This window comes from Rhinolophus sinicus, chromosome 18 (genome assembly GCF_057876585.1).
Source record: "Rhinolophus sinicus isolate RSI-liver-muscle chromosome 18, RSI-T2T, whole genome shotgun sequence".
NCBI classification, from domain to species: Eukaryota; Metazoa; Chordata; class Mammalia; order Chiroptera; family Rhinolophidae; genus Rhinolophus; species Rhinolophus sinicus.
Genome location: NC_142518.1, coordinates 12,176,272 through 12,189,939, shown reverse-complemented (window position 1 = coordinate 12,189,939; position 13,668 = coordinate 12,176,272). Strand labels below are relative to the sequence as shown.

The 13,668-nt window shown below is 37.1% G+C and overlaps 1 protein-coding gene across 1 annotated transcript in view; it reads right to left on the bottom strand.

Moving 5' to 3' along the window:
• PPEF1 (protein phosphatase with EF-hand domain 1) overlaps nt 1–13,668 on the bottom strand; it is a 105,931-nt gene that overhangs the window by 30,866 nt on the left and 61,397 nt on the right. Inside the window, exon 9 of the mRNA XM_019755387.3 lies at nt 12,398–12,444. Within this exon, the coding sequence (XP_019610946.2) occupies nt 12,398–12,444 (47 nt within the window). The remainder of the gene's footprint in view (nt 1–12,397; nt 12,445–13,668) is intronic.

Genomic DNA, 13,668 nt, shown 5'->3' with positions numbered 1-13,668 from the left:
GGCTACTCTCTTCTCTTCCTTCTCCTTTGAAAAGATAAACTTCTACCCAAGGAAGAACACTGAACTAAAAGACAAAAGTCTTTCATTATAAGGCGCCCAATGTTTAACTTCTCTGGGCTGTGAGTCCCTCAATTCGCAAAAAAGGGATGACACTATGTCCCCCTCCCCATATCAAATGAGACAATAGATACGAAAGTACCCAGGAAAGTGTAACTGTGAGCAGGGCTAATATACCATCAGTACAGTCTGATACAATCACATCAGGTATTGATAGCCAGCGTGTGTTCTCACTGCTCACTGACCGGCCATATTAGTTGTCAAATATTTTGATTACCACTCCTGAGTATGAGATAATACTTTTAAATACAGTGTTAGCATGAAAAAGAACTGAGATCAGGACAAAGGTCTGGTCTTTATAATAGCTATTAATTCGTTTACTTCTGTACTATTAAACTCTAAGACAAAATAAACATGTCATGCCTGGTAGAAAAATGGTTGAGTGCACGTTATTGCATAGTAAGATGAATTCAAAGGTTTAAAAAATGCATTCCCAAGAGAAAAATTTAAGTACTCATATATCCAAATATATGTCCTCCTTCAAAAAAGTTACCTTCAAGAAATAATACACATATTCTAGTTATATTAATCTTTTTCAAACTATTTTCAAATTCCTCTTTTGTTAGATTTCAAACTACATAAGAAAGTGTTATTAGTTTATATTCACTGTCCTAGTATTTATATACATTTAAATTGTTCATATCAATATAATAGAAATAGTTGAAAAGATATAATACAGGTTACAATATATAACTCAGGGATTCCAGAAATCTTTATGCAATGTAACGTGTTCTAAAGGCAATTGGAAACAAACAAACAAGCAGTGGCATAGTGTTCTGGGCCAGAAATAAGACTTATTCTCTAGTCGAACTCCACTATTACCCATGTGTTCTTAGGTAAATTATTTACTTTTTATGAGCTGTAGTTTCCTCATCTGTAAAATGGGGGTGACTTCTATACTTACCACATAGGGCTACTTTGGAACTCAAATGAGACTGTGTGGATAAAATTGTATGAAAACTGTAAAGCACCATACAAATTAAGAGATTCATTGTGTTATGACCTCCATGTTATTTTTGATTTTAAGGTCCCATTATTTTACATTTTCTTATACATTAATTCATGTGACTTTATTGACACTGGGTTTAGATAACATGAGCCAGTACCAAAAATATAGGCTATCGCACATTAAAACATAAAGAAAAAGGGAAGGATTCTGCATCTCTGATAGTCTTCCTTCCCCCAGCCTTCAGCTGTCTGGAATGAGTAAATGAGTCTGAGGGGTGTTGGAGGCTACAGGCTCTGTGGGATGTCCACTCCTGAAGAAAGCTAGAGGAGCAGCAGCAGAGAGCCCTTGGGTGAGAACATGGAAAAACTAGGCCTGAGCGGACTTGCGGATCCTTTGATTAAGGGGAGACCCTGCCTCAGAGCACGTGCGCAGTCCTGCTTGGTGGAGAAGGTGCTGGATCTTATTAGAAAAAGCATAGGGGAACTTCTTCCATATGTCTGAAGCTAAAAGAACATTAACACTTGCATTTAGGGATACTTAGAAACATAGAGACCTCCTCTCACACTCTTGATGCAGGAGTAGAAACTGTTGTGCCTCCAACTATGAAGAGGTCTAACCTAGCTTAAGCAGAAAATAAGAAATGGAAATAATCTAGTACTTAAGGGGATCTAGTAACCAGAAAGAGGCAGACCAATCAGATCTGCTAAAGTCCTGCCCCCTAATGAGACAGGACTGCTGAAGGAAACAAGACTTTATTTTAAAAATAATAAGAGGACCATAAAATAAAGAACAAAAAGTTAATAATTCTTGACATTTAAAATGTGCTATTCAAATATCAATAGATTACAGCTAAGTAAAAGAAAGGATCGTTAGAAAATACATTACTGACATGAAAGAGCAAGCAGATGAAAAATCTCTCACACAGAGCAAAAAGCAAAATGATGGAAATCGTGAGGAATGAGTAAGAGATTAGAATTCAGAGCCAAGACAACTAATATGCCAATAATAAGCATTCCAGAATCAGGAAAAAGGAACAGATGGAGGAGAGGCAATAATTATATAAACAAGAGAGGGGCTTTTCTGTGGTTAAAAAGAGACTTCAGCCTGAAGTTTGAAAGGGCTTATGATTCCTATGTACAACTGATGGGGAAAAGATATCCCTATTACCTGTTAAAAGTCTTAGAAGCTGCCAGACAGAAAGAACAAAAACAAAAGGAAAAGAATCATTCTGGCATCAGATTCCTCATCTGCAATAGTGGGAGGTAGAAGGTAGTGGAATAAATTCTACAAATTAAAGGGAAGAAAAGGGTGCTTACTTCAGCAGCACACATCCTTAAAAAGGAGGAGAAAAGGACTATGAACCAAAAATTCTATATTAGCCAAGACATCATTAACGTCTCAGGGTGACAGAAAACATTTTCAGATGTATAAAGTACCAAATACCACCAACAACATAATGTTTTTCAGGGTGTAAGAAAGACATATGTGAATATGCAGTGATCTAATACCACAAAAAATGAGCACGTATTGATAGCTTTTTATGAACCAGAGACAGTTTAAGGTGCTAGAAACACTGAAGTGAACAATACAAAGTCCTTGCATTCAAGGAGCTTGCATTCAGAGAAAAACCCACACGTGCCATAGAGGAAAAAACTCAAGAAAATATTCTAACCAAATATCAGCAGTAACAATAGAAAGCCCTCATACCAGGGGAAAACCAAGAGGAAAGAATACAGATGTGAACAATGAACCTTGCAATGTACAATTAAATATAAATCAACAGTGATAATGTAGAACTTGTATTTAAGTACTAAGCAAGGATTCTAGAAATAGAAAAAGACATACTATAAAGAAAAACCTAATAATCACCAAGAACTAAAAATATGGCATGAGCAATAGCTAAGATTTGCAGGGGAGGTGAAAGGAGAAAAATAAAATTCTCTACAAATCTCATCTGAATGTGGGACATACATGGGAAAGTGTGGAAATAAATACATTTATCTTAGTGGAGGAGAGAGAGGATACCGGTCTCTCTCTCCTCCTTTATTCTTCTCCGGAAGAATAAAGCTATAGCTATTTGAGAAACACAAGCGCGTTGTTTGATTAAAATGTCAGGAATGGGAAGATAACCACTAATGATTTAAAAAGCACAGTAAAAATGTCAAAGAAAACAATAATAAAAAAGAACAGTTCACCAAAACAGCACACACACAAAAAAGGATGAAACAAAGTGAAATAAATAATAAACAAAGTAGAATAGAAGGAAAAAACTGCAAAAATATCTGCTGTTATACTAAATGTAAATGGATTAAATTCTCCCTTTAAAATGCCAAGATTACCAAACTACATTAAAACACAAACTCAGGGGGTGACCACTTAGCTCAGTTGGTTAGAGCACGGTGCTGGTAGCACCAAGGTTTCTGGTTCAATCCACACATGGGCCACTGTGAGCTGTGCCCTCCTATAAAAAAAAAAAAAAGAAAAAAAAAAGAAAGCAACCCACAAACTCAGGTATACATATAGTTTGTGAGAAATATATGAAAAAAAATAGATAATGGGAAGTCAAAAACAAGATAAATGCAACAAACAGAAAGCAAACATTCAAATATTAATACTAGACAAAGTGGAATTTAAGATTAAAAGTGCTAAACAGACACCCAAAGCAACAATGCATCATAATAAAAAGCATTTCATGAAGAAGATATGATTCATGAACTTCTATTCAATAAACAAAAGAACATGTTTTTGCTTCATATATTTAACTATCAATGCAAAAAGTTGTTTAAAAATATAAACATAGTGAAATATTCAGATTGAATTATTAGTTAAAAATAATATACACAAATTCTTTGACACTTCCTTTAAAAGGTGAAGCCTAATTTGCCACCCCTTGGGTGAGGGATGGATTTAGTGCTTCTAATGGATAGTAAAAAAAGCAGAAGTGATGGTGTGCAACTTTGGAGACAATGCCGCTTTCTTCCTGCTCTCTCTCGGCTACTCACTCTGGGGAAAGCCAGCTGCTATGTCATGAGAATACTCAGGCACCCTGCGGAAGTCCCATGTGGCTGTTCTGTCAATAGCCAGCAAAGAACTGAAATGCTCTGCGCACAGCCATGGGAGTTAGCAATCTTGGAAACGGGTCCTCCAGCTCCAGTCAACCTTTCAGATGATGGCAGCCCTGGCCAGTAGTTTGACTGCCCCCTCATGAGAGACCTTCTGCCAGAACCACCCAGGTAAGCTTACTGAAATTTCTGACCCACAAAAACTGTGAGATACTAAATGTTTGTACTTTTAAGCCACTAAGTATTGAGGTAATCTGTTACTCAGCAATATATAATACACCTATTTAGACAGATATAATAGAAAGTAAATATATTCAAAAATTGAATATAAAACCAATGCACTTAATTTGATAGATATATGAAGAACTTTGCATCCTACAAACAGAGAATACAATTAATTTTTCGTTTGTCCACGGAGCTTTTACGAAAAATCCTTAGCAAATTCAAAATAAGAAACATTTCATAGGACACATTCTCATGTCATAATCCAGTAACATTTCAAAGAAATATAAATATGATTTGAAAAATTCTAGCTCCTTGAAGTAAGATCCTTGGAAATTAAAAAAAAAAAATTATAGTCAATATGCACTGGATCAAAGAGGAAATTAAAAGCAATACCACAAGTTCAATAGAAGGCTCAGTTAAAACTAAAATTAGAAAAGATGTGTAGTCTTAAATAACTTCATTATTAAAGAAAATGCACATGAAAGACTGTATTCATCTTAAGAAATTAGAAAAAGAACAATAAAATCGATAAAATAAAAATAAAAGCTGAAATTAATTAAACAGAAAACAAACAAAAAAGAGAAGACATAAATCTAGAGGGTGATTCTTTGAAAGAGTCAATAAAATCGATAAAATTGATAAACACATCACAAGCCTGATTAAGGATAAGTGAAAAAAGAGAGAATGAAAAAAATACGTAAGATTCAAGATCAGAAAAAAGACAAAGATACAGAGAAGTAAACAAAAGAATTATATACTATATGTAAACTATATAGTATCAATATCTATGACAATGTACATTCACAATCTAGAAAAAATGGAGGATTTCTTTGAAAATTAGCAACTATTAAAACTGACTGAAAAGAGGCAGGAAACTTGAACAATGCATTAGCTCCATGTGGCTTTGTAGCAGAGCTCTATCTCAATTTTCAAGAGCAAGTAGTTTTAATGTTTAAACCAATGATTCTCATCCTTGGTTGCACATTAAAATCATTTGAGGAGATTTTAAAAGTTCCCAGGTGTCCATCACAATCTCTGGGACTAGGACTCAGGTATGAGCATTTTCTCCCTAATTCCTTGGGCAATTACAATGTATAGCCAAGTTTGAGAACCAGGTATTTAAGTTCCAAACTATACCAAAAGATGGAAATCTCTCTAATTCATTTTATTAAACCAGTATAACCTTAATATCAAAATTTGAGAAAAGCATTCAACAGTCTAAAATTATAGATATAGATGATATAGATATAGATATAGATATAGATATAGATGGTAAACATGTGTTCAACTCTGCTGACAATTTTCCTTGTATTAGAACTTCTCATCGCTAGTTAAACCAAACTTTGTACGTATTTCATCTTTACTATGAGCAAAGAATAATGAATTCCTTTAGTCAAACCTAATTTTAAGCCAAAAATAATAATGGTCAGCTAGGCCATCCACCTTATACATTACGCTTGACACCCAATGAGTTTTAACCTTTTCAAAAAGTCATACTCGTCGCCAAAAGACTAAGATTTGTGATAATGAAGCTCATTTCAGTAGAATAAGCCACAGTCTCTGAAAGTGATTCTAAATGGAGTCCTAAATGTCTACTGAATGCCTGTAAATGTGGAGCCTCTTAAGACAACTGCTTCATAGAAGGCGAGACTCATTTGGATGCATAAGACCTGCCCTGTTGGTTCAGGATTAGTCATATTAGTTTATATATATAGTCTGAGTCAAACACGTTTTAGTCTTAGAATAATAAGAGAACTGGAAAACAGATAAGAGGATTAGGAGCTAAGTCTCCCTGGACATAAGTCTCTAGGAAGTCTTTAGGCTTCTGGTGAGTGTGATTTCTCTGGGTTTCCTTCATAGAAGCAAAACTTGCTGCTATACCCCATCCTTCACTCAGTTCCAGTAAACCAAACTGTCTGGCTATTCTGCAGCTGATATACAACAAACCGTCTATTTCATGGAAATGAAGTTGACAAATGTAGAAAACCCAGGGTAACTACAACTCTGAACAGCATTAAGATGACCTGCAGGGGAAAAAACAGCAGACTATATACAATTAACTTGAATAGAAACAAAAACAAGACATTTCCCTATATTCTTACCTATTTCCTACTGAAGCATTGTAAAACAGACATCTAGAAGGTATTCTAATTTTTTATTTTTTTTTACATTTTACCAAGGCACGTCAAACAATAACCTCTGGACCTCAACTCCACATTATTTTAATTTTTATTTCTTTTCCGAATCCTATTTTAGAGGTCTAGTCTTCTGATTGCAAGGTACTGCCTTAATCTCAAAAGGAAAAGAATTGACCTCTGTAGCAGTGTGAAGCATACAAGTGATACAGAGAAAAAGAAAATATTTAATGAGCCTCTCAACTGGAAAACCACAGGGGCGGAGGATGGTAGGGAAGAGAGAAAGAAAAAGAAAACAAGACGGCATGGTTTCCAATGGACAGCATCAGTATGACACCCACAGGGTTAAGAGCTAATTAGCTTCTCTCTGTCCAGGTACATCTCTTTTTCAGCTTCAAGAGGTCTCCGTTCACAGCATGAATTTAACAAAATAATTTGCCAATACTTGATCCTAACATTTCAAGCTTTGTATTCAAGGAGGAAAAATGTCTTGTAATTTTAGCAAAGGCTCTGAGTGAAGTATTTCAAATTGGTCACTCTAAATAAGCAAAAGTGGCTGATTAAAATTAACCTTTTCAGAAAATAAAATCTAAAAATGTGACCTAACTAATGCTATGTAAATTGTAAATTGCTTCACTTGATGATACCTGAAGCCATATAAAGTTGAGATGCCCTTTTAGCACAGGTCTGTCGTGGTTAACAGTGTGGCACCCAGAGGGAATTATTCTCAAACCCAGATGTGATTGTGATCTGAAAATGTCTGGCTTAGTCTTAAGGTGCTACATGATACCATTTTTAAGAACAACCAAATATTAAAGAAACCAAAATCTCAAAACAAACAATCAAAAACAATCATCAGTACAAATCCCATTATTTTTTGCAGTGCACTACATAAAGCATGTGAGCATAAAATCTTTTATGATGCTCCAAAATTTTCCTTCATGATTTAGGCTCTTACTAAATTACTAAAATTCTTTGAAGGGATTGTCTTAAATGTCACCTCCTCCAGGAAGTCTCCCATGAGGTTAGGTGCCCCGCCAATTTGCTCCCTTGGAGCCTCATGCTTATCCCAATCATAACATGTCCCAATCTGAACTGTCTTGTTTTTTTATTAGTTGACCTTTACCGCTAAACTGCGACATCTTTGGGGCCAAAAACTGCATCTTAGTCACACAGGATGGCCACCCCTTAGCACAGTACCTGATTCATCATAGGTGTTTAATAAGTATATGTGAAATGAATGAATTTCATATTCATCTTTGTGTCTTCCCACAGCTTCTATATAGTGCCTTGAACACGTAGGAACCAGATAAACATTTACTGAATGAATAAATTAGTGGACAGATTCACTTGTTCATGTGATCAGTTATAACAATAGAAGTCTTGAAGCAAACCAACCACTCGAATGAAAAGAATAATATGGCGAGGTATCTCAGGGATCTTATATTATAATTCCCCCTCTCAGGCTATGCCCTTGGTTGGCCTTGAGTCAGCCCCAGCTCTGAAGCCTAATCATCCTATACTGTATAAAAGAACTGATGAGGAAGAAATTGTCCAGCAAAAAAAAAAACCACTGAAAGATGAATTACAATTTTGCCTTAATTCAAAGCATAAGGTTTTCCTGGATTCTCTTTTGGGTTGATGGAGAACAATCAGTCAGACAGAGCATAATATAAACTTTGGTCATTTATAGCTCCAAAAAAACTCTAACAGGCTGTCATTTCTGAACTACTCCCTGCAATTCAGAACTTGAATAAAATAAAATTAGAACTTGAATCAAATAAAAATTTTAATAAATAAAGATAAATTGATCATTTTAATACATAATAAATTAAATAAGAATAAGTGAAAGCATGGTCCCTAGCTGCTTCTAAACAGAAGATGGCAGAATCCATGGCTTACAGTGAGGCGGCTCGATCCTGTGTGAACCAGAGGAAAGCGCCACACACAGAGCGTCACAGGTAATCGGGATTCAGCACCTTGGTGATGCGCTGAGTATGGCAGCGAGAATCCGCCAGCATTACAGAAACTCTACCGTTTCCTGAAGCAGTCTGGTGATTGCTTCCATCATGGCTGGCACCTGCTGTAGTCCCTGCGCAGGCAACCTTAGGAGCTGATGCCAGAGAGAAAACCACCACTCCCCAGCTCTCTCCTCGTGTGTAAGATTGTCTTTCTTTGCTCCTCATCTACTTTCCTGGCCCATTACTCTTCTCTCAATTAATTTTTCTGTTTTTTACGTTCTCTCATCCTCCTTTACCTAAGACCCAATAATGATATTCATACTGTAAGCATAGCTGAAATGAATTTTCCAGATCACTGAAGTTTACTCTTTTAAACACTAGAATATGTTTTTAAATGATTTTAACCATTTTGGCTGAGAGTGTGGAAAATGTGTCATTTGTTCTCTTTACTTCTTAACAGAGTACACTGTAGAACTTGAAACCTTCTTGACCATGCAGACACATCAACCTACACATGCCCTCTGGCCCCTCTGAGAAGTCTAGAACGTTCTTCCCTATACACACCGCCCCAGGTCACTGAACGTTATGCTTCATTTCCTATCTCGTTTTAGAGTTCTAGATGTCCTCTTACTATCAGGAAGAGCTTTTATTTTTCATTATTGTCACTTTTTTCTCACTTTTGCCTTTCCCCTCCCACTCCCTAATCTGCTTTGTGGGTGGGAGTGGGGTGGAGGGGTAGTCAGACTGGCAAACTTGTAGGATACGTGTCAGATAAGGTTTTACTGATATATGTTCACTGGTCTTTGAGTAAAGGGCCTAGGTAGGGCCTGTCCTGTGAGTAAAGTTCATTAGATTTGTGGCAACGATTTCAAGAGCTCAGAAACCCTTTATACTTAATTCTGGGTTTCAGTGGGAATGATAAGGGCAGATAGTAAAGTAGGCAAGAGTTTGACCTCTAGATATGTGGGTTATCACTATCATTTGTATTTGTGTAAAATCATTGTTTCCAGAACAGTTTGGATTCATGGTTTTAGGATGCACTATATATTCTGCGATCTATCATCATTCCTCATTTAAACTTCAGATAAAAAAAATGAGCCAGAAAAAGGCAAAGTGCTGAATTTGCAAGTTAAAGATCATCAAACAGCATAGCTTCCTAAGACATCTCTGTGTCCTGCCCTTTTCTTCCCCAACTTTTAACTTAGGACACTCGTTGCCCATAAGCTAAGTGACTCACCATCATCGCAAGCACACCATCAACTACACCATCTTTTCAGTTTCTCAAAGTGGAACCTTGCTGTCATCAAGGGCTCTTCCCTCAGTTTCCCCTTTTAAGCCAGGCAATTTTCAAAATTCTGGTGCATGTGGTTTATTCCACATCCAAGATGCATCTTCCCTGCTCCTCATTCAAGCCTGTTAAAATTCAACTCGTGGCTCTTGCAGACTCCTGCTTTCCAAACAATCCTCTCACCTGTGTCTACCCAAACCCATCCCAAATAACAGCGCCTTTCAACACTGGGCTCTCTTTCTCCACTTCCTGAATACTATGATTGGTTAACTCTCAAAATATCTCTTGCTTTCATGTAAATGCTATTATTTTTACCTTTAGTTCTTTTTATAGCACTTCTTACCACCCACCTCCTCCTGTTCAATCTTTATATTAGCACCTTCCAGTTTTATATGTTCCATATAGTTTTACCAATGGAATTAAAGAAACAAGTCGGAATTCTCTCTTTTCTCATCTGTCTACTCCAGCATCATTTCCCTGATCATACACCTTAATATCTTCAACTACCTCTTGAGAAATTTTCTTTTCTAAATGCCTCGAAAGTCACTTTTCCCACTTAGCTTACTCAACTATTTTCCCTTTTCTGTATTTCCCAAAACATCTGGAGAAATAATGACCAGATTTTCTGTTGTGGTCTGACCCCTCCTCCCTCCTCAGACTGTAACTGTCAACCACAGCAGGACTGAACTTCTGAACATTTCTATGATGCTATACATGGCACTACACAAATCCCATTCCCCAAACTGTGCGACTCCTCGGCATTCATCTCACCAGTCCATTCTTCCACCTCTCCCACAGCGTTCCAGTTTGGCCAGTAGAATCCCCATTTCCCGGTAAATAAAGTCCCTTCTGCCTTCAACTCATTCAGAAGGACTTCCCTCTGGAAATGTAGGCCTCCTTTAAAGATGCTGCAGGACTCCTGTCTCCTGCAGCCCTCCGGAAGGAAACGACCCATTCCTCCACAGTATAAACACCTCAGGGTCAGGAGTGGGGAGGGTCCACTCGCTCCACCAACACTTTGCCAGCCTCAAATAAAAGCCTTTCCTCCTTCCAAGCCCATGACCTCTGACTAAACTTCCTTCCCCTGCTCCCATCTCTCAGTCCAGTGGGCAACTCATTTAATACACCTGCTTTCCGTGTGCTTGCCCTCCTCATGTCCACTAGTCTCTTTCACTCACTTGAGCTCCCCATTTTCCGGACCCCACCTTGGACCCACGCATCCCCTAGGACGACTCCTCTTGCAACTTCCCACCCATTCTGCTTCCTAAGGCCCTCACCCCGGTCAGCCTGCTCCCTGACCTCAGAGAGCATGCCAATCCGTCAGTCCTTCCATTTCTCATAAGTGATTGGCCCATTCTGGCTTCTCTTCCTTCCCTGCCCAGCGTGGATTCTGGGGCTGATCTCTAGAATTGCTCTTTAACCAGCACCCTCAGCTGCCGACCAGCAAACCTCCATTCCGAATGAATTACATGGAAACCTTGCATTGCCATTATCATTTAGTACTTCAAGAAATGCTTTTGGATATATGCTGTTTTATTCACAAGACAACCTCTTATGGGGTGGAAGCTCAAGAATATTGCAGCCAAAAAAATTATTAAGATTTATGGAGTTATGTGGCTTACTCAAGCTCTCACGGCCTCCAAAGAGTAGAAATGATTGGCCATCATAATAATCAGAATATATTTTCTTTCAGCCCATTTGAGACACCTATGATATCCCCAATTATTCAACATGCTAGTTGTGGGGATGACACATTAATCAAAAAATGAGATAAAGGGGAACCTGGAAAGGCAGGGATCACCCCAGGATCAGTTTTCTACATGCAGTCATCCCAGAAGCAAACATTCAGTTGACAACTGCTGGCTCAGAAAGAGAAATGACTCCAATCAAAGAGATGCAGAAAAACTCCATGCAGGCCAACCTGCTCTGTGCCCTCTGCATGGGCTTCCACAACCGAAACCCAACAAATGAAGAGGAGTCACGGTACTGCAAGAGCAACTGAGCCCAGCGGTGGTGAATCCGGTAGAGAAGAGAGAGATTTGGAACTTCCTATGGGGGATTCCTTCCATGCAAAATTAGTGTGCATTGCAAGAGAAGACTGGTGTGTGACATATTCACTTCTTTTTCTTTTCTTTTTTTTTAACTTTTTATTTATTTTAAGTGTATTTTTCCATGACCCATCAGCTCCAAGTCAAGTAGTTGTTTCAATCTAGTTGTGGAGGGAGCAGCTCACAGTGGCCCATGTGGCGATCGAACCGGAAACCTTGTTGTTAAAAGCACCGCAATCTAACCAACTGAACTAACTGGCCGCCCGACATATTCACTTCTAAACAAAATAAAAATAAAACAAACTACCCCCCTCCCCATTCTGTGCCATCTAGACATTTACTATGGTAATAAAGACCATAAATAGAATCAGGTACAAATCCTAATGAATGTACAGATAACAATAATATTAAACAAAGACCCAAATTAAATTTAAAAGAACATTTTTCATGTGTGCAAAAAACCAAAAGGTACAAATTTTTCAGCTTCTTGGATAAAAACTGTTACATTACATCTGTATTTGTACATTTCTCTAATAAAACTAATATTGTTATCTGCCCTAGGACTGCCCTCTCCCAACAAAAATGCAAATATTTAGTAAAATAATCATTTACCTTATAGAAGATCAAAAAGAGATCATTCAGCTTCCCATGCAGATCACCTGGAGTGCAAATGAAAAACCACTATTCAGTCAGAACAAGAAAATGCCCATTTTGTTACAGAATTTTAAAACTGAAATACTGCTGATATACTCCAAGCATTCTCGGGGCACTGGGTTTTTACCCTATGATGATATTAATTCAACCATTTGTTTCCACAGCACTCTACGGAAACTTTGTCCCCTTTCCTATAGGGGACAGCATTCGATATTGCAATTATCTATTCACTCCTGTCATTTATGCAGCATTTAGCTTCCTCTGTGCCAAGCACTGCACTAAGGGTTCATGTGAATTACCCTGTTCAATCCTTAACAATCATTCTATGAGATAGGTATTATTTTCATCATTCTAATTTTACAAATTAGGCTAAGAGTAGTTAAGTAATTTATGCACAATTACCCACCTACCAAGTAGCAGAGCTGGAATTCAAACTCAACTTTATCTCTCTTCAAACACTAAAGCTCTTAGCTATTATTCTGTACTGCACATACTGTAATCTCTAAGAGAACAGCAATAGTATCTATCCCCCATTAAACCCCCATAGTACCTGGTGCACAGCAGGCACTCCATAAATACATTTAATTAATAAATGCATAGCTTTTTAAAGCCATGTTTTAAAGAATATACTCCAACAGTAGCATCTGAAACTTAAAATTTGTGAGTAGATAGTTCACACACTTTTGATGAAGCAGTTATAGAAAATAAAAATGGAAGCATGGTTTTATAAAACTCAGCCAACTAAGGGAAACCATATGAATATATGAAGCCACTAATTTAAAAAAACAAAAGTCAATATGTGACTATTCAAAAGGCCTATTCGGATAACTATTTCTAGATAAATATTTCATAAGCTCTGATCATAAATTTTTACTCTATGTATTCAACTTAATTACCAAACAGAATTTAATTTCAGAATACTTTTCCTCAATTTGTTTAAAATCCCACAACCAAAATTAACCACATATATGCAACAGAAGACTCCAATTATAATGGGAATAATAAAATTAAAATCCTATATCATCAGCACTATTTACAAAATGACTACAATATAAAGAGTATATTAATAATATTGTATACTTAAATCTCATTGCTTTCATATGGTCTCACTCCAAATCTCAGGAAATAAAAATGGAAGGACTTTTTACTTATCAGTTAAGTATGTATTTTTAATTATTTTACTTTCCTAATTTTCCTCAAGGTTACTCATCTTTCAAAGATTTAGGAAG